Here is a 26170-nt window from a genome sequence, read left to right as displayed (position 1 = left end):
CGTGGATGATCCTGTAACTCTATTGCAGCGTGAAAACGAAGCATACCGTGCCAGAATCCTTAGTTCCCTGAAATACATGTAAGTTGGAAAAATCAACAAAAATTGTTGAGCGAGTTCATGTGTAGTGAGTAAGTAAAACCTTTGTATGTATAAAAATCCCTGGTATGTAGCAAGTAAGGAAATAAAGAGATCACCAATTGTTTGCAAGGCCATTGATATGTGTGATGTGCAGTAGGAAGACTCAAACCTAGCAGATTTTGCGTTGGATACAAAGTCACCCCGAGGTCCGTTCTGATGGGCCTGGGGCTGAGCTCGCTACACCCAAATAGATCTACCGCTACTGTCCCTCGGTCCTACAATGAGGACTAATGGCCTTCAGTTCCCGCCTACCCACTCACATGATCTAAGTAGTAACCCTCCTTACGCTAAATCATACCATGTGTAAAAGTACTCATAATCATAGTGACATGTATTTCAACCCCCGCAGTTTAGAAAACTGAAAACAGTTAAGAGAAAAGGGGGACATGAACTCACCGAAGTGCGTCTCTAAAAAGTATCTCCCAGACAATCTGCTGTGCGACGACCTACACGTACTAACTTCTATTAGACGGACGGCCGTGCCTTAGTTTAAGGTTTAATGTCTTTGGGAAATAGTTAGGCAACTATTTCGTGTCTACACTTCGTAGTTATTTGGTAAATATATTCCTTCCCAAGGATGGGGGTTTTAATACATGTGCGTTCGTAAAATTTTCGAAATATATTATTAAGTCTCACTTACAATATATTTTTAATTCTAACTCCAAAATATAAATATTTTTCCCAAAAATATTATATTTTATTCCAGATAGTTTTACCCAAAATAATACTTCTAACAAAATACGCATTTAAGAGCATTTTCTGAAAATACATAAGTTACGTTGTAAGGTTCGGGTGGTATTAATAATACCGGTGTAACTTAAATATTATTGTGAAGGCGTTCGTATTATTTTGGAGTCGTTAGCATTTAGTAATATTATTTTTACCCTAAAAATAATATTTAGATAGTTCACAAAATAATCATAAAAATCTCACAAGTGTTATTCCGGAAAATATATACTAAATATATATTTATCAAGTTTTATTTCGTGAAAATCCCACCTCCGACACTTGCTTATTTTGTAATAAAAATCGTGGCGAAAGTTATTTGGGAAAACAAGTTAAAAATTATATTCATAACACTTGTGATAAAAATATTTACAAGTGTTAGATTTTGGAAAAATTTCTCCAGAGTTTCCTCTGTAACTGGAGGTGGCCACGTTTTCTAGCGTATCATTTTCTTTTAAAAATTCAATTCAACAATGTTCCCAACATTAACCATCAATGTTTCATCATCAAAATAGTCAAAATAGATATAAATTGCAAAACACATGAACTTGTGGTTTGTGTAAGATATGTAGTAACTTTCCCCATATTTTTAGTAGACCTTTTTATAAATAAACTCGGTTTCTTGTGAATCTTGTTTTTTAAGAAGATACATCTTTACAACTTCTTGTCAAAAATTACAAAAATAATTCTTCATTAAAACTTTTTGTTACACAAGTATCTAAACACTTGTGTGTTCACAAAAATCACCTTTGTTTAGGAAAGATCCGGCTTTAAAAATGTGATTTCACCTTACACTTGGTTCTTCGAAAATACCACTTGTAGATCCTTAGATCTACTAGTTTAGGACTCCATTTTACAAGAAAAATTGTTTTTACACAAGTTCATGTTTACATGTAGTAGTGTTCATCATCTAGTCCTTTCCATACTTTAACATACACTAGTTCATGTTCTATGAACATGACTTAGCCAGGTTAGATGACGATCCGAACCACTACTAGCAACTAACAACACAAAATAATCATAACAAAACAAGTTTAACAAGTTTTACACTCATATTCATCCATTATCCACTTTGTTCATCATTTTAGTAGACTTTTAGACTTTGATCTTGTATGTTCATGATTTTCAACCGACAAAATTCTTATTAACCACTTTAGAATAGATCAAGAAGGTGTTTAGAACTACTTACTACTAGCTCAAGGCTAGGGAAGAAACTAGTCGAAAAACGATTGGTTAAAAGCGTCGTAGAGAGGTCCTTGGCAATCCGTAAGCACCGGGCTTCCTCGTACGAGATCTTTCACACTTGTATGCAAGTAGAATGCCTTGATCAAAGTCGAAAAGTGGGTGTGCTTGGCTTGTGGTTCTCGGCCGAAAGGATCAAGGAGGGAGAGAGATGTGTTGGTTTGTTAAGTGTGGTTATGAAGTGATAAGGTGATCCAAGAGGTTTATTTATAACCCATATTACATGATTAACCATTGGTTCAAGTGTCTTCAAGATATGGGACCAACAATATTATAATAATCAAATTGGTAAGAGTGTGTCCCACATGGGACGATTTCGGCTCAGGGGGGGGGGTTCATGGTTCATTTTGAACTAAATAGTTGGTGTTAAGTTAGTTTAGTTTGTTAAGTTAGGAGGTTAAACCTTTTACTCGTGTGTGGTGCTTTGTAATGGGTGTTAGGGTATTCGGGGACCCTAACTAGCTCAAAAACAATGTCAATGACAATATTTTTGTGTTCCGGTTAAAGTCCGGTTGTTCGGTTGGATACTGTTCCGTTAAAGTGCTTAATAAAGCTTTAAAGTGTCTTTATTATTATTTTTAGTGACACAAAGAATTCCCGACACTTTGGAAAGTGTCTAGTATTATTTTCCCATGTTTTTGCACTTTACTAGTTTGCTAAAATGCTGAATTTTTATATTAAAGTGCATAATTTGTGTTTAGAATATGTTTTAGGCACATCCGGTCACTATAACTATCACCTAGTGACGCAGTTCTACCACCCTCATTTCCCTACACTCTCTGCTAGTGTAGTAAACTATTTCTGGCTCATACTGGCCTTAGAGACAGTGTCTGCCTGGTGCTGGCTATATCAGCATGTTTAATGGGTTATCCGTTCATTGTGCTACTGTGCTTCTGTGCATCAAGGTTGTCACTAAAGTTTTGTATGTAAATAATAGAGTGACAGTTAATAAAGTATGATGCAAGTATGTGTATGTATCAGTATTCAAGTAGCAGTTTATCCACAATTTTAAGCAAGCACAGTAATTAAGCAGTAATTAAATATTAATTATTTCGTACGGATACCTGATTTGGTGAGGGTTGTCACAATAAACACGTTACTTTCCTTAATGAACGGACACGAACAAAAAATCACGTTCGATAAGTAAGCCTTACTTGTTCTCTCCTATATTTTGAAAGTTGGGCCTTGGCTCTTTTAAAATTTTTTTAAGAGAGTTACATCTGGGCTACGGCCCAGCATAAATCATTAAATCTGTAGCTTAGCTTGGCTCGTTTACTTTATCGAGCTGAAAAGTTAAACTCGAGCTCAACTCGTAAAATATTCTAGCCAGCTCGAGCTGGCTTGATATTTTTTTAAATTTATTTTACAAATATTGACAACATAAAAAAGAAAAAATAATACACACATATCTATATCTATATGTATTCTTTTTATTTTTTTTTTAATATTTTAAAGACCGAAAGGCATGTTAAAAGTATTACATGTACAATTTGTTTTTATTTTACATGTTATTGATCAATTGAACTTAAAATATTAACATTGTAATCCTCTCGCATATTTTTTATATCTTTTTTCCCCTGTTATAAATGTTTCATTCCAATCACCAGTGCAAATTACAAAAGGATAGCAGGTAGACGAACAACGCGAGCCGACACATTTACAAACAAGGTTTTTTTGATCTATAAAAAATAAAATAATTCGAGCCTACTCGTTTACAAACACGCTTTTTTTGAGCTGGGCTTTTTCTGAGCGAACCACACGAAAAAAGAACTTTAAAACTTCTCATTTTCTAGATTTTTATCTAAAATAACTAACTACTTATATGTATAACCACAACCTTTATATTTAGCAACTATATAACCGAAACTTTTGATATCAATATACAATTGAACTAAAGAAGTCACCATCTTCTGTATTTTAAACATATAAATGGTATAGACCTTCGCGGCTAGGCTCGAGTTGTACCTTAGACGAAATGAAATTCTAACTAACTACTCGAGCCTCGATGCCCCTTGCTCTCGTCGCACATAACTACTTCTTTCTCTAAACTTTGAAATTTCCGTGTTCATTAACAAAATCCAAGGGTATGAAAGATCAAGTTGTCAAACTATCCATCTCCAAATTCAAATTAAAAAATATCATTAGTTTGCATTCTATACGTTATCTTAATTCAAATCTCAACTTTCTACGAAGATGTTACAATATATCATAGCCGGTAGCTTTCTTAAAACTTTATATTAATAATATATAACTCGTCCTCCCTTGCCCTTTGTTAATTAATAATGTTGTTGATATATTATTTGAACAAAAACTCCATTGGATTTATCAACTAAAACTAGGTTAGAACCCCGTGTATTACACGGGTTGAATAAATGTAATTTTATATACCGAATAATATATATATATATATATATATATATATATATATATATATATATAGAGTAGGGTTCATGCGGAAAGTGTGTTTTTCCTAGAAAGTCTAGGAAGCAATAAGAACGCGACATGTGACATTGAAGGATTTTAACTAAAAGGGCAATTGTGTAATTTGAATATTATTTTAATTATGGATTATTTTATTAGGATAACTAACTAACCAGAAAATTATGGAAACTAAATATTCCATTTAAATCAAATTGACAGTTTCAATTTAAATCGTACAAGACGCTGTGTTTCTTGACGCTGTGTTTTAACAGCAAGCAGATTTCGTGACGCTGTGTTTTAACAGCAAGCAGATTTCTTGACGTTGTGTTTTAACAGCTAACAGATTGCTGGAGGATTCTTGACACTGTGTTTTACCAGCAAGCAGATTGCTGGAGGATTCTTGACACTGTGTTTTAACAGCAAGCAGATTTATTGACAATGTGTTTTAACAGCAAACAGATTTCTTGACGCTGTGTTTTAACATCAAGCAGATTTCTTGACGCTGTGTTTTAACAGCAAGCAGATTGCTGGAGGATTCTTGACACTGTGTTTTAATAGCAACCAGATTGCTGGAGGATTCTTGACACTGTGTTTTAACAGCAAGCAGATTTCCTTGACACTGTGTTTTAACAGCAAGCAGAAATTTTGACATTGTGTTTTAACAACAAATAGATTTCCTTGACACTGTGTTTTAACAACAAGCATATTTCTTGACGTTGTGTTTTAACAGCAAGGCCCTGTCACATGATCCTTGGAAAACACATGTACTACATACCTACACTCAGAAATGTAGATAAACCAAAATCAAATACATGTTTTTTTAATGTGTAAACTAATTTAATACGAAAAAAAGTGGTGTATGAAAATAACTTACGTCTCCTTCATCTAGCTGTAAATGTGCTCTCAAATATGTTTTCCTGAATTAACAGTCTTTCAATTAATATTAGGGCAGCCAGTTTGAATATCTTGCGTAGATAGTGTTCTTCTTTGGTTCGGTTAGGGAGAGAGAGAGAGAGAGAGAAAAAGAGGGGAAATCCCATGATTTTAGGGATTGGTTATTCATATAGCAGTTTCTTGATTGATTTAAAACACTTCCAATTACCAAAATACCCTCACTATATTAAAAGTCTCTAATTATATAACTCAGATATTACGAAAATGCCATCCATTTGATCTAAGCCATTAAAAACACCAATCGGAGGGCCCAGATCGCTTCCTAGACTTTCTAGGAAAAACACACTTTCCGCAGAACTCATACTCTATATATATAAATCTCGTTTATTACACGGGTTGAATAAATGTAATTTTATATATCAAATAATAAAACAATATATGTTTAACAATCTCGTTTATTACATGGGTTGAATAAATGTAATTTTATATATTAAATAATAAAAAATGTTGTATTTTTAAGAATCCCGTGTATTGTACGGGTTGAGTAAATTTAATTTTATATATTAAATAATGAAAAAAGTTACATTTTTAAGAACCTCATGTGTTATACGGGTTGAACAGATGTAATTTTATATATCAAACAACTAGGTTATCACCCGTGAATACTCACGGGTTGGATATTTAAATTTTATTAAACTCAACTGTATATGTACATACATATATATAGGGTAGGGTTCATGTGAGAACCACCTTTATTGCAAGAACCGCGAGAATTAATGTGAACAGAACAAAATAAACCCACTACACCACCAAAAACCTAAAAAAACCTAACCACCCCCCCCCCCTAAGCTAAATGCTAAAAACTAAACCCCAAAAAAACCTAAAAAACACACAAAAATAAAATTTAATATTTTTTTATTCTAATCGCTAATCGCTACTTTTAGTATCCAAAAAAAATATTTTTTGTTAACGAAAAATAGCGATTTTAATAGAAAATATTAACAAAAAATGTGTGTGTTTTTTAGACTTTTTTTTAGGTATTTTTGGTTGTGTTCACATTGGTTCTCGCGATTCTCGCAACAAAGGGTGGTTCCTAACGGATCTTTTACCTATATATATATAGGAAAAAAATACTAACCAATGCCGGCGATTTTGCCGCATGAAGTTTACCGAAAAAGAGGAAGAGAGCGGAGCGGTGAGGGAATAACGGATCTTTTTTCAACATATCAAGTGTGGCGATGCGCTACGATTCTCTAATGCAAGATTGATGCGGCGAAAAACGCATGATGCGCCCTGTTGCGTGCACGATATAAGTTCAATTGTGGCGAGCCTTATGAGTTTAGACGCTAATCAAATAAGAAATAGTTAAGCACCATAGCAGGATATAAGGTATGAATGGAACAACCTCAGTTCTTTGGTGATAAAACACACATAATCAACTAACAATGAGCTATAAATTTATTCACGGTTATAAAGCATGTAACCTACAAAAAATGGAAACACCATAACACACCTGCATATAGAAAAAACCTCAACAATAACGGCAAAGGGAAAAGTGTTGTTATTTTTCTAAGTAGCCCTTCTCGAAGGGCGAGCCTTGTCACCACCGGAACCATCCCCAACAACGTACCCAGCACCAACCATCGCCTCTGCGACAACCACTATCACCCGAAGCCACCACCTTAGCTACCGTCAACCAACGCCACCACCATAGCACACCGTCAACCAACGCAGCCACCGTCAACCGCATTGCCACCACCACAGCCATCGCCACCACCAACAAACCATTGCTAATCCGCCACCACCGTAGCCACCATCAACCATCTCCGCCAAAACCACACAAACCATCTCTACCGCCGCAATCACCAACAATCAACGCCACCAAAACCACCATAAGTTATGGACACAAAACAATACACATATCCACATCTGCGGTCGTCTTTAGTGCGGTTCATATTCTGTGCACTCTCCATGGATCACCACGATTAAGTTGTGAACTTGTGAAAGAAACTAATACAAATCGATGTGAGAGTATTATGCAGTAAAAGTAAAAGTATATATATGTTTCCAAGAGTATATATATGTTGCCAAAAAACCCTTAAAGCTCATTTTAGTGATCAAATAGTTCACAGACCTGCAGAACACTATAGTGTGCAGTTGAACCGTACAGTGAAGTATATGATCGGGTATATAGTTCGGGTAAACGGGTATGTGGTTTCGGGTAATCGGGTCGGGTATCATCTAATCCCATACCCGACCCATACCCGCGAAAATTTTTTAAAACTAAACCCATATCCAGCCCATTACCTGTCGGGTATCGGGTTTACCCGTCCCATTTGTGTCGGGTTTCGGGTATACCCGTCGGACTCGGATATTTGAGACAACTTCCGATTAGTGCATGTACCCCCTGTCTTTCGGCTATCAACGCCACCACATGATGCATGATTAACCTAATGCAGACATTAGTATATCCTTTAACGTTATTTTTACAAAATTAGTAAAATAACGTTAAAATTAGTGCACTTTCACTTTTGCCCCTCTAGCGCCCACATATATATACATCATATGCGCATATCGCAAGCGGGGCGTGTTGAGCATGTGGTTTGACCAACCATATACCCACACTAAGGATGGTCTTACTAATATATATATAACAATATTAATTTTTATCAACATTTCCATTCCTACAGTTCATTATTAGACACAAATCACAAATTGTCAGTTTAGATAAAGAAAATATTAACCCAATGCAGAGATTAATAAATCCTTGTGTATCAGCAGTTAAAAGAGCACCACCACATAGCATAAAACGAATTTATACCCTAAGCCTTTTCTTAAAAACAATGACATCTCACAACAGCTTTTCTAACCCCATGCTCCTAACCAACTTCCATCTACTGCTAACAACCGTATTTTTTTTTTTTTTTGGATAAAGGGCATCGCCCGGTAAACTATATAAAACCCAACGAAAAAATTACATGATCAAGGGGATTCCCCCGTAGCGTCCCCAAAACATACTTTGGGGACCAAAAATACGAAACCACACAACCAACTCTAGGAAACACAAAAAATCTAGCCCTACCCGGGAGATCTTTCCCACAACTACAACTAATCGCCTTCCAAATATTACACGTCATACCGAGCCTATAAAGAACTTTAGTGTCACGGGTGCTCCAATTACACTTGAGTTTCAGCCACTCCCATCCCGATAAATTATACCACATTTTGTATGTAGAGTCATAATTCTTCACCGGAGTAGGTTTGTACGTGTTACCCTTTTGAGCATTGAAATGGCGAGCCCACTTACTACCAACCCACCTTGAGTTAATGATTGTTGCCATATTGCACGGCTTCTCAACACCATCATGCATCTGAGTCTTGAACACCATTTTGCAAACCCAGCGGTGGGTGTTCATCTTGACAATCATCAGCCCGGCCATAGCCAGACAGCCCCTGATGGCACAACAAAACGGGCCTCGTGCATCAAAATTTTGTAATTCATCTGGGCCATAAAGCTTAAAGTGGGCTCCATCTCAATAGCACAAAACAAACATAACTTCGACCAAGCCCGGGCCTTCAACAAATAATTAAAATCCCAGCCCAGCCGCCCAATATAGGTCTCCTCACAGCCCCGTATGTCCCAGCAGTAAACCCGAAATCCACCCAGCAACCCCGGATGACCAAACAGAACGCCTATATGAATAATGAGCAGGGCGAGAATCTTGCAGCAACCACTGTGGATGTAACAAAGGCTGAGAAACCCCAAACATCTCGCTGCACACACATATAACTCATTACCTAACCTGAAATGACGAAGATACCCCTGGAGCACAACAGCAAGATTTCCAGCTGAAGTTACTTAAATGAGCCAGTCAATCAGTACGGCTCGCATATTCTCGTCGATATCCATTGATGCAAATAACTTCAAAAAACATAAAACAAAACAATATACATCTTCATCAGTGATCTATTTTTGAGAAACAATTTGAATCAATCATTACACTGAAATTCATCACTCTGCACATGAACTACATATTGACGACATACCAGATTCATCTGTATCAAATACCTCAAAAGCTTCTTTGGTCTATCCTGCCTTTTCTGCCCAGTTAATCCATGATTGCGACCTCTGGGCTTTAATACTATATTAACATTATTATTTAATCAGAAAGTTATATTGATGTAGCAACTATATAGAATGATGTGATTGCATACTATTGTTACCACCTGCTTTCGGTGCATCTAATTGTGATTCTTCCATCACAGTCTCATTCTTGCACTTGTTATTTTCTTGCTGAATGTCAATATCGTCAATTCGAGTATCCTTTGTTAAACTTTCTTGCACTTGTTATCTTCTTTGACCGCCACTTCTGTATTTGAAACTTCTACTGTATCTAAGTCTTTGTTCGATTCAGAAGTTTCGTCATCATTTTCCAGCGATATATGTCTCCTTTTAGCAGGAGGAGAGTCATGCTCTATACTTTCTTTCCCCTCATTAACCGCACAACCCTGTTTGACCACCACTTATGTATTCAGAACTTTTTCTGTAATCTTGTCATCGTTGGATTCAGAACGGTCCGTATTATTTTCGTGCGATATATGTCTCCTTTTAGCAGGAGGACAGTCATGCTCCATACTTGTTTATTCCTGCAAATACATCGGTAGAAAGAGCAGGTTTTAATTATTATAAACTGATGTATCGTATAACATCAACAACTTAATTAAATGAGAAACCAATTATAAAAAATGAAGAAAATTTCCCAAGAAATATATAAGACTATATGTGTGTTAAGTAACACTTTGAATGATGCAGCAACCATACAGGATGACGCCCATACGGAGGAAGCAAACTGTTGTCGTAAGTGCCGAAATTCATCCAGTATGATCCATCTAAACTATCAAATATCAACAGCCAGTAAAGAGACATGGTTTAGCCCAGGTATATACATTAAAAATATGAAAAACAATATGTAACATGTTCTTCAATTTTCTATAGCATCAAAGTTGTTGCAATTAGTCTATTACTTTCAAGAATGCAATCCAACTTCAACAGTTCAATTCGCGTATAACAAATCAAAATTCATAAATCATTGCAAAACTTACCGATACGAAGAATGCTTGCCCTTTATCTCACCATCGTCACTGTCCTCGAGTTGAACATCGTCAACTTCATTTTGACGGGTGGTGATGACCAACATATTAAATAAAATACAACACATGACCAACATATAATCACCACAACTCCTCTGTTAGAAAATGTCGTTGACCCAATTTACAGATTTGAAGCCAAGAACTGTTATAACCAACAAATCAATTTTGAATTTTATTCATTCAACATAGTAATCATCACGAATACCCGACCCCTCAATTTTGTCATTTGTATATGGATTCACAGATGTAATTGTTAAAACTTTATTTGACCCATTACCTGACCGAACTCGCCCACCCTCTTTGCTGACACCCTTTTGGGAAGCCGAGCTCTCTTGCTTGCATATTGCTTGACTATGGAATGAGAGAGTTCATTTGTTCCACTCACACACCTTAATCTTCTCAACTTCTCTTTTTAGTGGTTTATCCAACAAAGCATCACGATTCCCACCTAATTTCAAGACACCACAAGAATCTTAAAAATGAAAACAAAAAAAAGGAAAAGAAAATACTCCAATAATAGAAAAATATTAAGACAAATCATAGAAAAAGTTAGATTAATAGTTCACCAAAGAAAAATATAATTAGAAGTTAGATTAATTGTTCACGAAAGAAAAATATCAGGAAAGAAAAGTATCGAAAAGCTGACCCGAAACAGGATTCGAGTTTTGCTGCATACGGCAGCATACGATAAACGCTGCGGCAGCGCATACCGCAGCGCCACCGATCACTGCGGCTCCTACAGACACCTTCTTCCCCATCACAAACCTGCCTATATGAGCACAACCGCATGCTGGAGTCTGATGTAGGATGACCTCAATGTGTATCGCCGAAAATTAGTTTGGATCTTAAGTGAGACGCTTCTCTTTTTCATATCATCGTACATCTTAGAAGCAAGCTTTCCTAGTAGTAATAATCCAAAAAGAGTGTATTGAAGGGTATTGAGCTTAAAAACAATACCCATTAAGAAAGAAAAATGCAGACAAACCTCTGCATAAAGTTTGCAGGGCAACCGCAAGATTCGCCATAGCAAGAAAACGCTTTCTAATGAGGTAACTTCTTGTTGTTCTTTGAATATAAACGATTGCAATGTCAAGCCTTTCTGCTCTACGTGTATCTAATGCAGCCATGTGACCAGCTCTAAGAAAAACTTTTGCTTTTCCAATCTGCATACTCAATAACACACCTTTTGAGTATGAGTTAATTCCAATGAACAGATGCTAAAAAATCAGAGCGATTAACAATATTATTACCTGATATCCTGGGATTCCAACATTGTTCAGAATCTTTTGACATGCATCCTTTTTATCATGACTGTTGAAACACGTGATATGTAATCAAATCCATTTTTAAATAGGTATTAAAATATACTTTACTTACTTGGTACGCAAAACCTCTGGAACCAGAAGACCAAATCGATTAACAAAATCAGTGAAACTCTTGTTCGTAGGGTATCCAGCACAGCTGATACGAATAGCTTCTAGAACCCCCTTAATGAAAAGTAAAAATCACTTCGGATGAGTTCAATAAGCAAAACCAAGGATCAAAGATAAAAAAAAAATTGTTACTTTCAAGTACTCACCCCACAACGTAGTTGATGAATGACATTAACATTCTCAAAAATGGCAGGTTTAAGAAGATTATTTGGCTTCACACATCTAATATAGTGAGGTTGTTTGGAATTCAGAGTCTCCATCAATTGTTGAAGTTGTAGCTCCATTGTTTATTGATTAATAAAGAGCTTATTACCTTATGGTTTATTACTTTTTCCCGAAATATCTAATGGAAAACTTACTTTAAAGCGAGTACCGATTGATGAGAACTTTGATGACTTGGTTCCATCCTCACGTGGTGGATGAAAAAGCCCTGCTACACAAAAGCACTTGGAAGCACTCAACAAATCTTGATGTTCAGGAACAATATAATCTTTGTTTTTGTCCAAGAATTGATCAGATTTAAAGGATAAAATATCAAAATACCTTGAAATGGAACCTGGGATCAGATCCTCTGGCTTTGCAAGCTGATAAAATACAGTAAAATAAAAAAAATTCAATTAGCATATATACATATAGAGTCCTAAAATGATCAAACAAAGATATACAATATCACTGCAATATATTTATTCAACTCCTAATTTTCAATTATTTTGCCCTGAATTTACATTCCTAAAATCAACATTCGAAGCTATACAATCTCATTCCAAACCAAAATTACTCATTCAACTCCTAGTTTTCAATCGTTTTACTCTAAATCTGCATTCCTAAAATCAGCAAACAAAGCCATACAATATCATTCCAAATTACTTATTCAACTCCTAATTTTCAATTATTTTGACCTAAATCTACAATCCTGAAATCATAAAACAAAACTAAACAATCTGATTATAAAACACTCATTCAACTCCTAATTTTCAATCAATCTGCTAGCAGTAGTTTCTGATCTTAGATGTGTTGAAGATAAAACGCCCTAAAACCCTAAAACAAAAGAATAAGGAAACGAAAATAAAAGCCCTAAATATGAAGCATAGTTGTGTAGATCTGAAAGCAGAGATTTACCCTAAATACCATGCTTGATGATTGCGGATGCGATTAGGGTTTTCGAGGATGAACGATCGTTATCTTCTTTGCGAAACTAAGTGAAACGGCCAGAATGATAGGATATCAAAATTAGGGTTTAATGTGTAGGAAGAGAAGAAGCATATTTATATCATGGGTATGGTATGACCCGAAATAAAACGGATCCCGCGTCCAAGAATAAAATGTGTTTATTAGAATGGATTCCCTCCCAAAATCAAAGTCCACTAAACAAATGGATGCCACATCATCAATTTGGCTTCACCATTCAAGGACAAATAGCCCAAATCATCTCCTTTATTAATATATATAGATAAAAAGTTGTATCTTTATAAACCCTATGTATTATATGGATTAAATAAATCTAATTTTATATACTACATAATAAAAAAAAGTTATATTTTTAAAACCTCTGTATATTACACGAGTTGCATAAATGTAATTTTGTATAATAAAAAATAAAAATGTTATATCTTTAAAAAGCCCGTTTATCACACGGGTTGAATGAATCTACTAAAAAATTATATCTTAAAAAAACTAACGGATATACTCGATATACGTTGGATGGAGTGATTGCGGTGATGGTATTTATAAATGTCACGTAAACATATTGATTACCGTATTTGAGTTGAGAGTTGAACACAAAAATAAAAGTATAGAACCAATTAACATTGATTAATATTTTATTAAATTTAATTTTATAATTATCGTTTAATTGATATTAATTATCTATAAAAAATAGATGGAAGAATTCAAATGCAATTATTATATGATAATCTAACATTTTAATTAATTCATTGTAATCTACTCATTTGATTTCATGATTAAATTTTTTATACAAATATGAGATTTCCTAATTAAATGCAGGAATATTGTTGTTAACCAGCTTCGCTTGAGATTGTTAATTATTAAGATTTAATATTAATTTATTATTTATTTATCTATTATATATAATAAATGTGTTAATTTTTGTTGATGTGTCAAGCTAGGAGGCCTCTAAATTTTGCTTTTTGGCGGGAAAATCCCGTCCACTTTTCTTTGGACGCGGGATCCGGATTAATTCGGGTCGGAATATGGGTCAAGCATGATGGATAATGGATCCTTTATATTTTCTTTTTCCTCATTCTTCTTTCACAACCCTAAAAAAACATAGTTGAAGAAACCCTAGATCGGCCGCACAAGTTGTTCCTCTCCTAATCAAGGCGATTATCCATCTTCACTTCGTCATCCCTTCATCATATTCAATTTATGACTTCTGTGTTGAACTCACGCTCAATGGCGGCCAGAAACACACTCCTCATGTACCGGCGTGACACCAGTTCTTCGATCTTTATGCGCTCAAAACCCTAGCATAATCGTTCTTCAATCTTCCCTGCTCAAAACCCCAGCATAATCGGAGGACTGCTATTTCGGTGCCTTTTCTTTGTGATACCTCATATTGGAGAATTTCAATTGAAATTAATCTGGTGCTTTTGAATCCTCTGTACGTTTCCTATTTCCGTTGGTAAGAATTTCTGTTTTGATCTTCGAATTCAGTTATCACGATATTGATAAGAACTGTGTTTATTACAATATTCTTATTGTTTGACTTTTTTCTCAAAACTAATATTTTGAATTATTCTTGAAACCATTTTTATAGCCATTGAGAAACAGCTTCAAAATCCCATAGGTAATGGTTCGCATTTGTAAAGATCTCATCTATATCTTCAGTTACAGAAGCCATTAAATATTACTGATTTTTATATAACTTTTGATACAGGTGAATGCAATGTTGTTGATGCTAAACATAGTTTTTGGAAGTGGAAGTCCTTTCCATAATGTTGAACTTGGTATAAATTATTCAGCTAATTGATATATTTTTTTTCATGTTTAGAGTTTTGCTATTTACATGGGTGTGTGCGGGAGTTTTGACATGGATTGGCATGTATGTCAAATCGAGAAAAACTTTAGACACTTGTCGTATTGATAGTTCTGGACTTATACATGGAGCACCATGGTGAACCTTTTTTAAATTTTGATTTAGAACAATGCACCATGTTATATTGCATCTCTATGTGATATTGTGTCACTAAATCACTATGTACAGGATATATGTTCCTTATCCATTTCAGTGGGGCACCCCAACTTTTGATGTAACAGAAGTATTCATGATGGTAGTTGCTTCATTCATCTCTACCATTTAGGTTAATTTCTTTTCTTATCTTTACTCAATAGCATGTAATTAAAGCATTACTATTAAACAGACTTTTACCGACGAATTATTTTATGCGCAGTCCACTGGTTCGTTTCTCGCAACAGCAAGATATGGGAGCGCGACTCCTGTGTCGCCTTCTGTTTTAAGTCGCGGTATCGGGTGGCTGGTATGTTGTAACTGAAACTATATGTTTGCATATGTTCTATTAGTTTTTTATACATTTTTATTCAAGAAAACATATTATTTATGTAGGGATTTGGGACTTTCATTGGTAGCATGTGAGGTACGGTAACCGGATTTGCTGCATCAGTGTAACGACCTTTATTTAACGTTGTTTTTAACGATTATATGACATCGAATACGTATTTTTACGAATATGGTGATTTGTAGGGAAAACTCCGGTGCATTGGCATTAACTAAAGTTGGAAGTCAACGCGTGATTCAAATATCAGCTGCTTTCATGCTCTTCTTTTCAGTCTTTGGTAAAAAGTCTCGCCTTGTCTTGTATCTTCTTTCGAGAGGGAGTTCATTTATGTTCAATTAAATTGAAAAGGTGGAAGCTGGTAATAACTTTTGTTACTTTCAGTTGTTACAATCACACTTCTTTTATGCTATTGCTTATAGAAATTGGCTTTTTTATTACTAAGTCAATTTTTGGTGGTAGAATGCATTTAACGGCTTCAAACAACTTGTATGTTGATCGGTTAATAACACCATCTTTTTTTACGTATTAGGGGAAACCTAGCTTATAGTAATGGTGATTTGGCTAAAGAAGAAGATTGTTATATACAAGGGTTAAACTTTGTTTCAGAATATGAGAACTCTACAAGCTGCATTAGAGCTTTGATGTTGTGCTATAGTAATGATGCAGCAGCGAAGACGTCTCTTGAAAGGATAAAAGAAGCATTAGAAGATTGTCTCGTGGCTGCCACTATAGATCCCAACTTTCTTAAGGTTCAAGTTCGGGTTGCACAGTAAGTCTAACTTTCTTTATAGATAACTAAACTTTCTTTATAGATAACTAAACACACGCACGCATGCACATGCTGCATTCCATTTTACTAGAAAGTGTTGGACTGTATTTGTAAAATAAGTTTCAGTTCTGTTTTTAGCTTGACTTATTAGTTCGTTTTTTGTTTGGTATGTTACTATTAGTTTCTTTTTGCAGGATGTCTAGAAGACGTTTCCTGGTGCATTGTGCTTAGGAGGTTCAATGGAAGCAATTAGGCGTTTTGTATGTGGGCATGGTGTGACTTTAATCATGTGAATAAGCTTATGTTATTCTGAAACATTGTAATGTGAATAAGCTTATGTGATGACATCCAAAAAGCTAAGCATCTGATGTTTTAGGTGGTCTAGAAACACTAACTATGACGGATTCATCATATGACATGGTGAAATTGTGTAAAGCTACTGAAAAGGATTTTTCTGGTGATACATTCATCGATGTTTAACCTAATTCTCCATATGTCCCCTCTTCAATTTAATTATATTGTCATTATTGTTCAGAATCAAAGGCCCCTGTTATTTATTGCCGAGGATGTGGAAAGTGATGCATTGGCTACCTTAAATTTTAACAAGCTTCATGTTGGAGATATGGTATTTATTCTTTTTATAAGTTTCAAATTATTTATCTCTAGATTTTAATATAACTATTGTTTTTAATTTATGTAACTAACTGTTTTTATAGGTTTATGATACAAAAGCACTTTGTTTTGGTGGTGAACATAGAGGCTAAATGATTGGATTCTATTCTTCAAACGGGTCAATATGGTGAACAGAGTGTTTGAGTGTCTATATTAACAGGTAATTTTCTCTATAACTGAAATGAGATATTATTGAATATTGACGATGGAATAATTAAAGCATTTATAACTTTATATACAAACGGGTCAATATGGGCAGTATTAGTTTGATAAATATGTAAGATATAACCGTTTTTTTACCAGTAAAAAACAACCAGAAACCTGCAGAAACGCTGCAGAACGCTTTGTGAATTTTATTAGTATATTAGATGTATTAGGTAATTCTTTGTGAATTTGCAAAAAGTATATTAGATTAGATAATTCTGTGTGAATTTCTAAATCATATTAATGCAAATTTATACCAAGTTCCCATTTTAGGTTGTATTTTATTTTTGGTTTTTGTTTATGTTAATAATCGATGTTTTATAATAATATTATACTGGAGCTTAATAGGTTATAAGCACCGAAAAGATATTACTTCGTACAACTTCTGTCATGGTTAACTCATTTCCATGTTAGAGACGAATGTGGTAAGTCTTACAGGGTTTGGATTTTTTTTACTTATGAAATGATTATTTTAAAAAAAAGTACGTGTACGTGTAATATTATATCATTTGTTTTTAAAGTTTAAAGTCAATGATTGGAGTTATTTTTAGATTTTGGTTATATTATTTAATTCTTTGGATCGTGAGAATTTCATCTTCATGTTTTTTATTTATTTAAAGGTTATTGTCTTGCTCTATGGATTATCAACACCATACATAACTAAATCTATTCCTACTTCAGTGGGTTCAACATTGGTACCATATAGTATCGACACCAATGTTTATTTTATATTTTTAAACACTTATAATTTGATTGGTTCATTTTGTAGAGGGGACTCGATTTACTAAGGGAAATGTTTTGGCAATTCGAGGGATATGCATCTTCAAATGGACTCGACTATCTTTAAAATGTGTTCTTTTACTATGTAATATATTGTATTAGATGAACTTCATGTTATTTTGTTGGATTAGATATGAAAAAACTTCTTTACTTGCAAAAAAAACCCACTTTAATAATCACCAGTTATCGCCTCATTCCTCTCAACATGAACCCTAATTTCACACATCATTCACCCCTCTTTACATCTTCAAAAGATATTAAATTTGTGTTTTCCATGAAATATAATATACCACTTCGATAGATTCAACTTCTGTAATCAATAGGTAAATTGGTTTTAAGAGGATTTGCCATATATTTCATGTGTTTATTTGAGTCTTTATGGCCGATTTGTATTAATTTGGGAAAAGTCTCTTAAGTTCTAAATTTATTAATTCTTATCCTCGAACAAATACCCTTTTTGTCATTGCTAAACTGACATGTACCTTAAACATCATTTGCTCATGTCATTGAACAGGCAATATGCATCCTTAAGTAAATTCGGGGCAAGTATCATGTGTTTTTAATTATCACGGCACGAGTCCGAGACACTTCTATGCTTATAGAATGCTCGAAAACAAAGTATGCACTTTGTCATTAACTTATCTAATACGTCACGTTATTTAAGTTTATTTTAATTATACAGTTGTGAGTATATAGGATTAACATTGAATTATTGAATATATATCCTCACAAATTTTATAAAAACACCCTTTTAATAAAATTTATAAAATATTAATATTCTTAAAATAGAGCGACCCGTAGGTACCACGGGGTATAACCTAGTTTAATTAATATATGATAAGTAATAATATGAAGATACCTTCAATGAATGACATGTGTCCAAAACTTGGTTTCTTTTATTATATAGTATAGATGAGTTTGGACAACGGTATCATCATACTCAGTAAATCTCACTAATAGCAAAGTTAAGGTAGAGTCTAAAGAAGGTAAAATGTAAACAACCTTACCTCTACCCTATAGGAATAGAAAAACTGCTTACAGTGAGACACTCGACTTGATAGTAGCTTTGCAAAGCTAAGGTAGAGTTTGAGGATGATAAGATGTAAACAACCTTACCTCTACCCCGTAGGAATAGAAATGCTGCTTCTAGTGAGACCTCCAGCTCGATAGTAGTTTCGCATCAAACCTTGGACAAAACACACATAACACTCAATAATCGGGACAAAGACCGATTAGTGCATGTACTCCTTTTATTTCAGTTATCAACACCACTACATGGTGCATGATTAATCATCTGACACTTTTAACGTTATTTTCACAAAATTAGTAAAATAACGTTTAAATTAGTGCAATTTCACTTTTGCCCCCAAGGGCCCACACATATATACATTATATGCACACACACAAAAAAAGGATTTATGAGCGGGTCCAGTTTTGATTCATAACCAGACCCAACGTGTAGGGTTGTAAACGAACCAAACGTTCAGCGAACAGTTCATGAATCGTTCGGCGGAAAGTTCGTTTATGTTCGTTCGTTTAATAAACAAACGAACATGAATAAGAATTTTGGTTCGATAAGGTAAATGAACGAACATGAACAGAGGTCTCGTTCGTTCAATTGTGTTCATGAACGTTCGGTAAGGTGTTCGTGAACATTCATTCATTTGCGTTCGTTTATGTTCGTTTGTTTGTGTTTTAATTAAAGATTTTTGTACTTTCATATATTTTATCTATACTTTTTATATTGTTAATTTTTTTTATTTATTACCCTAACAATTAAACTAGGAAACCCTATGCCACCTTGTTTATGCACCATTCTCCTTTTCTTTCTCATTATTTACATCGACGAATACGATCGACCTCTGTTCCACATTAAGGGATTCAAGTTCCAATGCTACTCTTTGGGCCGTCCACCATTATACTTCGTCGCGTCCGCCAAATTTATTTATGTTCATTTGTGTTCGTGAACCGTTCGTGAACACGCTCATTTCCTTAATGAACGAACATGAACATAAAATCTCGTTCGATAAGTGTTCATAAACCGTTCGTGAACACATTTATTTCCTTAACGAACGAACACGAACAAGGCCTTGTTTATGTTCGTTCGGTTCGTTTACAGCCCTACCAATGTGCTCATGCGTACCACTCTGGGTTTTCTTTAAACATATTATTAAATATGTATATAATTATAATCATATCCATTACGTTGCTCCCTTTTACTTTAATTTTTATAAATGTATAAAAAATCAGGGGTTGAACAAGTAAAGACAATGGATTTAAGAAGTTCATATATTAGCAACTCCATTGACGAAATCTAAGAAACATATGACCTTTGTATCAAATGAAGAGACACGTTATTTTATTGTTTGTTGATAAAATATATGGTACATAGTATCAAATGGTGGGGTTGTAGAGTGAATACTAGTGTATTTGTGAACTGAGTGAACAAATCATGACTATTAATTTACATAATCAAATCGTAAAATATACTGGTGTATTTTCATCATCAAATTCTGGTCATTGATTTACACTTGTGTATTGATAATCAAAGGCTAAGATTAGTTCACCAGTGTTCAGTATCAAGGAGGTTCACTAATAAACCTAACTTTAGTATCAAAGACCTTATCCAAATGTGCATGAAAGAGTTAGATATAACCCATATGTATCAATGGACATCGGTTATGAATTATGTATGCCTAAGGTTTTAACCATGGTTAATGTATGTTTGTGATGGGTACCATGGTAAAGTAACTCTATGACTTTTTTAGTGTTGTCTAGTATTCGATGGTTGTTTTTACTTTTTACATGTAATATAAGAAGAGATTTCTCGATTCATCACATATATTCAGACACAGTTTACCAGGGGCTATAATCAAGTACGCTTGAGAGTTGATTTAAATACGTGTTGATGTTGGTATATATGTGTTACGTATAGCAAAATATAGGGACTTAATTGTAACATGTTGTAAGTGAAGGGTCAGTCTGTAAAGTGTAACAATAGTCCAACGACTGGTAGTTAAATAACGGAATAAACCGTTCAAGCTGTTATGCTTGGTTGATTGAATCTCTCTCTCTCTTCTCTTGTTCTTCTTCTTCAATTCTAAGCATAACAAGTGGTATCAGAGCCTCCGATTCTCGGAAGCTCGTTATCATACAATCGATTGTTTCAATTGGATTGTGTCTTCGTTCGAGCAATCCTGTCCGTTTTTTTTTGAAATCAGGAATTGATCATTTGTTCGATCAATTCCATTCATTCGTAATTCATCAATGACGACTCGTAATCAGGAATTCGAAAGATTAGCAAAAGATGTATCGAGATTGGAAACAAGTTCAGAGCATCAGATTAATGAATTGGTGAGTTTGAAAGCAACAACAGAGGAAATTAGATCTCAAATGGAATCGATATTAAAGAAATTGGACACAAGGAAGGGTGGAAGTTCAGATGGTCAATTCACAGACTCGGATGGAGAAATCGAGAAAAGATTCAGTAACAACAGATTGACTAAGGTGGAGTTTCCAAAATTTAATGGTGAAGATGTTGAAGGCTGGTTATACAAATGTGAACATTTCTTTTCGATTGATGACACCCCTGATCGATTCAAGGTTCGATATGCGGCTGTTCATTTAGAGGGCAGGGCATTGCAGTGGCATCAAGCATTTATGAAGTCTAGTGGAAGAAACATATTACAGATGCCTTGGGATGAATATACCAGGTCTGTCTCTTCAAGATTTGCAGCCAATCTTATTGAAGATGCTATGGGGGCTCTTAAAGCATTGAATCAAACTGGCAGTTTAGAAGATTATTGCGATGAGTTCGATTTACTTCTTAATAAGGTAAATCTTTGTGATGAATATACTGTGAGCATTTTCATTGAGGGGTTGAAACCTGAAATCAAATACCATATGAAGCTCTTTAAACCTACCACATTAAGGGAAGCTTATTCTTTGGCTAGGTTGCAAAATAAAGCTAATGGGGCTCTAGGTTTGAATAAGAATAACACATTTCAAACAGGTTTTAAAAACACAGGCAGGTTTAATAATCTCACTAGTGGAGCCAAACAACCTATATTAGCCACACCAGTGAATGCTATACCTTCTACTTCTAATGCATTAGTACCAAGGAAGATTAATGATAAATTTTTAGAGGAAAAAAGGGCAAGGGGAGAATGCTTCTTTTGTAATGAAAAGTTTAGTGCAGGACATTCGAGGGTGTGTAAGGGAAAAAAACAGTTGTTTTTGGTTGAAGTAGAAGAAGATGAAGGGGATGTGAATGTGACTGAGGAGGTCAGGGAGGATGAAGTGTCAATTAATCCTGATCCACAAATTTCATTACATGCTATTAGGGGAATACCTTCCTATAATACTATGCAAGTGGTAGGAACTATTGGTACTAGAACCTTGCAAACTTTGATTGATAGTGGTTCTACACACAACTTTATAGACGAGTCATTAGCCTATAAGTTGAAATGTGTGTTAATTGATATTCCAAGTTTGAAAGTAACAATTGCTGATGGAAAGAAGTTGGAATGTGTTAAGCTTTGTAGAAATTTTCAGTGGATGATGCAGGGTACTTGGTTCATAACGGATATGTTAGTCATTCCTTTGAGCAATTATGACTTAGTGTTGGGAATCCAGTGGTTGGAAACTTTAAATGATATTGTATGGAACTTCAAAACGTTAACAATGAAGTTTACAATTCATGATCAAGTGTTGGAACTGAAAGGAATTAAAAGGCAAGGGGTTACTATGTGCTCCATGGAAAAGATGAATAATCTGTTACAAAAAGATAATAATGTGGTACAGGCTCAACTTTTTGCTTTATATGATGCTGCACAAGATCACTGTGCATATCAACCAAAGGTGGGTACTCAGGAAAAGAATGGGCTCGAGTTGGATAAACTGTTGGAAGAATTTGCAGACATTTTTGAAGCACCAACAGGATTACCTCCAGCAAGAGACTTTGATCATAAAATTACTCTTAAAGAGGGTACTGCTGATTTAAGTCTTAAACCATACAGATATCATAGTGTACAAAAAGATATTATAGAAAAGATGACACAAGAGTTACTGGATTCAGGAGTGATAAGACACAGTACTAGTTCTTTCGCAGCTCCGGTAGTGTTAGTCAAAAAAAAGGATGGGTCATGGAGAATGTGTGTGGACTATCGAAGATTGAACGAGGCTACAGTGAAAGATGTCTTCCCTATTCCTTTGATAGAGGAATTGTTAGATGAATTACATGGGGCTCAATATTTTTCAAAACTGGATTTACGGTCAGGTTATCATCAGGTTCGGATGGCTGCTGAGGATGTTTATAAAACTGCCTTTAAGACTCATCAAGGTCATTTTGAATTCCTAGTTTTACCCTTTGGGTTGACCAATGCCCCGGCAACATTTCAAGCACTCATGAATTACACTTTCAAAGAAGTTTTGAGGAAATGTACCTTAGTGTTTTTTGATGATATTTTGGTCTATAGTGCTACATGGCAGCAACATTTGCTAGATTTGAGGAAGGTCATGAGTTTGATGAGAAGTAATTCATTAAGGGCCAAGCGTTCAAAGTGTTCTTTTGCGGGTTCACAGGTGGAGTATTTAGGCCACATCATCACTAATAAAGGAGTGGCAACTGACCCAAGTAAACTGCAAGCTATAAAGGAATGGCCGACACCTAGCACAGTCAAGCAACTAAGAGGATTCTTAGGCTTGACAGGCTATTATAGGAGATTCATCAAAGGATTTGGAGTAATAGCCAAGCCTATGCATGAATTGTTGAAGAAAGATGGATTTTGTTGGTCAGCTGAGGCTCAACAAGCGTTTGAGGCTTTAAAACAGGCTCTTATTACACCACCAGTGTTATGTTTGCCTGATTTCTCAAAGCCTTTTGTGGTGGAAACTGATGCTTCTACCAATGGGCTGGGTGCAGTTTTAATGCAAGAGGGTCACCCACTAGCATTCATCAGCAAAGCATTGGCAAGTAGGCAGCAAAGTTTGTCAGTCTACGAGAAGGAGCTACTGGCAATCCTAATGGCGGTCAAACAATGGCATCACTATCTGATCACTAACAGGTTCATTATCAAAACAGACCATCAGAGCCTAAAACACCTATTGGAACAGAAAATTATTACTCCTTTACAACAAAAGTGGTTATCAAAACTCATGTGCTATGATTATGAGATTGTTTACAAGAAGGGAGCAGAAAATTTAGTGGCTGATGCTTTATCTAGAGTGCAAGGATCTGAGATTTTCCAAATGAGTTTAAGCTCATTAGATCCTATTCTATGGCAACGGATTCAGCAAGGATGGCAAACTGATCCAGACACTAAAGCTGTAATTGAGCAATTATCAAAAGGGGTAGCAGTTCCAAACAGGTCTTGGAATGGATTCATGCTTAAAAGGAAGAACAAATTATTAATTCCCAATGATGCACAACTCAGGAAGGATATACTCAGTCTTTGTCATGCTTCTAATATGGGGGGTCATTCAGGAGTTAAGGCTACCAATATGAGGCTGAAACAAATGTTTTATTGGAAGGGCAGCTCTAAACAGGTGCAACAATTTGTAAAGGAATGTGGAATTTGTCAAAGGGCAAAGTATGAAACTATAGCTACCCCAGGGTTCCTTCAACCTTTACCAGTGCCTCTGACTATTTTCAGTGACATTTCGATGGATTTTATTTCGGGACTTCCTAAAGTACAGGGTAAAGATACAATTTTTGTGATTGTGGATAGGCTGACCAAGTATGGTCACTTTATTGCACTACATCATCCATTCACAGCTATCTCAGTTGCACAGGTTTTCCTGGACAACATTTTTAAGCTGCATGGATGCCCAACCACAATTGTATCAGACAGAGATCCTGTGTTTATGAGTAATTTTTGGAAGGAATTCATGAGGTTGCAGGGTATTCAATTAGCCCTATCTACAGCCTATCATCCCCAGTCGGACGGTCAAACAGAAGTCTTGAATAGATGTTTGGAGTCTTATCTACGCAGTATGTGTATGGATTGTCCGAATAATTGGGTTAAATGGCTGCCTTTAGCTCAGTGGTGGTATAATACCACCTTCCACTCTGCTATTAAAATGTCCCCACATGAAGCATTGTATGGTATTAAGCCTAACATACACATTCCATATATACCTAATGACACAGACATTGAGGCAGCAGAGGTGTTTCATCGAGACAGAGAAGGTATGATTCAGAAATTGAAAGCGAATTTGCAAGTGGCAAGGAACAGAATGAAACAGCAGTATGATAATCGTAGAACTGAACGAGAATTTATACCTGGAGATTGGGTGTTTGTAAAACTGCAGCCTTTTACCCAGCAATCCCTCAAAAGCCATCATAATCGGAAATTAGCACCGAGATTTTACGGACCTTTCCTTGTTGTGCAACGCATTGGGCAAGTGGCGTATCGCCTGGATTTACCACCGGAAGCACAGATGCATCCGACCTTCCATGTTTCCTTATTGAAGAAAGCGATTGGACCAATTACAAAGCCCACACCCTTGCCGACAACTAGCAGATTTATTCTTCAACCAAGGGCAATTCTTGACAGGAAATTGGTTCGAAGAGGTTCCAAGGCTGCAATGAAGATTTTAGTACATTGGGAGGGATTATCGATTGAAGAAGCGAGCTGGGAATTTTTAGATGAATTCAAACTTAGGTTTCCCACATTTGTTTTTTGAGGACAAAAAAATGTTAAGGGGAGGGTATTGTTACGTATAGCAAAATATAGGGACTTAATTGTAACATGTTGTAAGTGAAGGGTCAGTCTGTAAAGTGTAACAATAGTCCAACGACTGGTAGTTAAATAACGGAATAAACCGTTCAAGCTGTTATGCTTGGTTGATTGAATCTCTCTCTCTCTTCTCTTGTTCTTCTTCTTCAATTCTAAGCATAACAATATGTTTTTGACTTAATTACATAATTGATTATAAAATATCTCTATGGGTTAAGAGGTACTATTGCATATAGGCAACGTTGGACTCATGGAGGGTGCCAAAGGTTCTAACCAAGTAACCATAGTTAATTGTCTTGTAATCGCCACGTCGGTATCCCTATCGCAATAATATAAACAAAAACTTAGTCACCAACTGAATAGGTCACTATCTAATATCTACCCTATTATAACGGTCAAAGAATATTTAAATTTAAATGTTATATACTTAAAATACAAGTAATAATTATGTATGAAAAATAGGTC

General features: G+C 35.2%; 1 protein-coding gene and 1 long non-coding RNA gene across 20 annotated transcripts; one reads left to right on the top strand and one right to left on the bottom strand.

Annotated features, from left to right (window-relative positions):
* Nucleotides 1–8193: 8193 nt before the first annotated feature.
* LOC110871605 (myosin-9) lies at nt 8194–13266 on the bottom strand. Of its 11 annotated transcripts, none has more exons than XM_035976335.1 (12): nt 13125–13266; nt 12365–12589; nt 12152–12283; nt 11950–12059; nt 11823–11883; nt 11558–11735; nt 11219–11472; nt 10525–11020; nt 10244–10316; nt 9649–10068; nt 9469–9563; nt 8378–9343 (listed from the first exon to the last, which is right to left on the bottom strand). In XM_035976335.1, exons 1-7 carry the CDS (start codon nt 13134–13136, stop codon nt 11342–11344), a joined length of 849 nt encoding a protein of 282 aa, XP_035832228.1. In that variant the 5' UTR covers nt 13137–13266; the 3' UTR covers nt 8378–9343; nt 9469–9563; nt 9649–10068; nt 10244–10316; nt 10525–11020; nt 11219–11341. The 11 variants fall into 11 exon arrangements, with proteins under 11 accessions (XP_035832229.1, XP_035832228.1, XP_035832231.1 ...); XM_035976338.1 differs by having other exon boundaries at nt 10244–10311; XM_035976339.1 differs by having other exon boundaries at nt 8378–9155; nt 9225–9343; nt 9649–11020.
* A 1026-nt stretch (nt 13267–14292) lies between these two features.
* Nucleotides 14293–18128, top strand: LOC110871604. 9 transcript variants are annotated; one of them, XR_004864567.1, is made up of 10 exons: nt 14293–14646; nt 14782–14811; nt 15016–15138; nt 15229–15325; nt 15416–15502; nt 15589–15619; nt 15727–16310; nt 16505–16935; nt 17027–17142; nt 17956–18128. It is a non-coding gene; the product is annotated as an uncharacterized LOC110871604 (long non-coding RNA). The 9 variants fall into 9 exon arrangements; XR_004864569.1 differs by lacking the exon at nt 15016–15138 and adding an exon at nt 14902–14971; XR_004864566.1 differs by lacking the exons at nt 14293–14646; nt 14782–14811; nt 15016–15138 and having other exon boundaries at nt 15146–15325; nt 15727–15818; nt 16148–16310.
* Nucleotides 18129–26170: the final 8042 nt, after the last annotated feature.

Source organism: Helianthus annuus, chromosome 8 (genome assembly GCF_002127325.2).
Source record: "Helianthus annuus cultivar XRQ/B chromosome 8, HanXRQr2.0-SUNRISE, whole genome shotgun sequence".
Taxonomy (NCBI): domain Eukaryota; kingdom Viridiplantae; phylum Streptophyta; class Magnoliopsida; order Asterales; family Asteraceae; genus Helianthus; species Helianthus annuus.
The sequence above is the reverse complement of the archived record's forward strand: the minus strand, read 5'-3'. Positions and strand labels throughout refer to the sequence as shown.

Coding starts and splice junctions, on each gene's coding strand:
- LOC110871605 (XM_035976336.1), bottom strand. Junction 12,060..12,151: donor TTCATCAACTACGTTGTGGG/GTGAGTACTTGA, acceptor CTTTTCATTAAG/GGGGTTCTAGAAGCTATTCG. Junction 11,884..11,949: donor CCAGAGGTTTTGCGTACCAA/GTAAGTAAAGTA, acceptor GTGTTTCAACAG/TCATGATAAAAAGGATGCAT.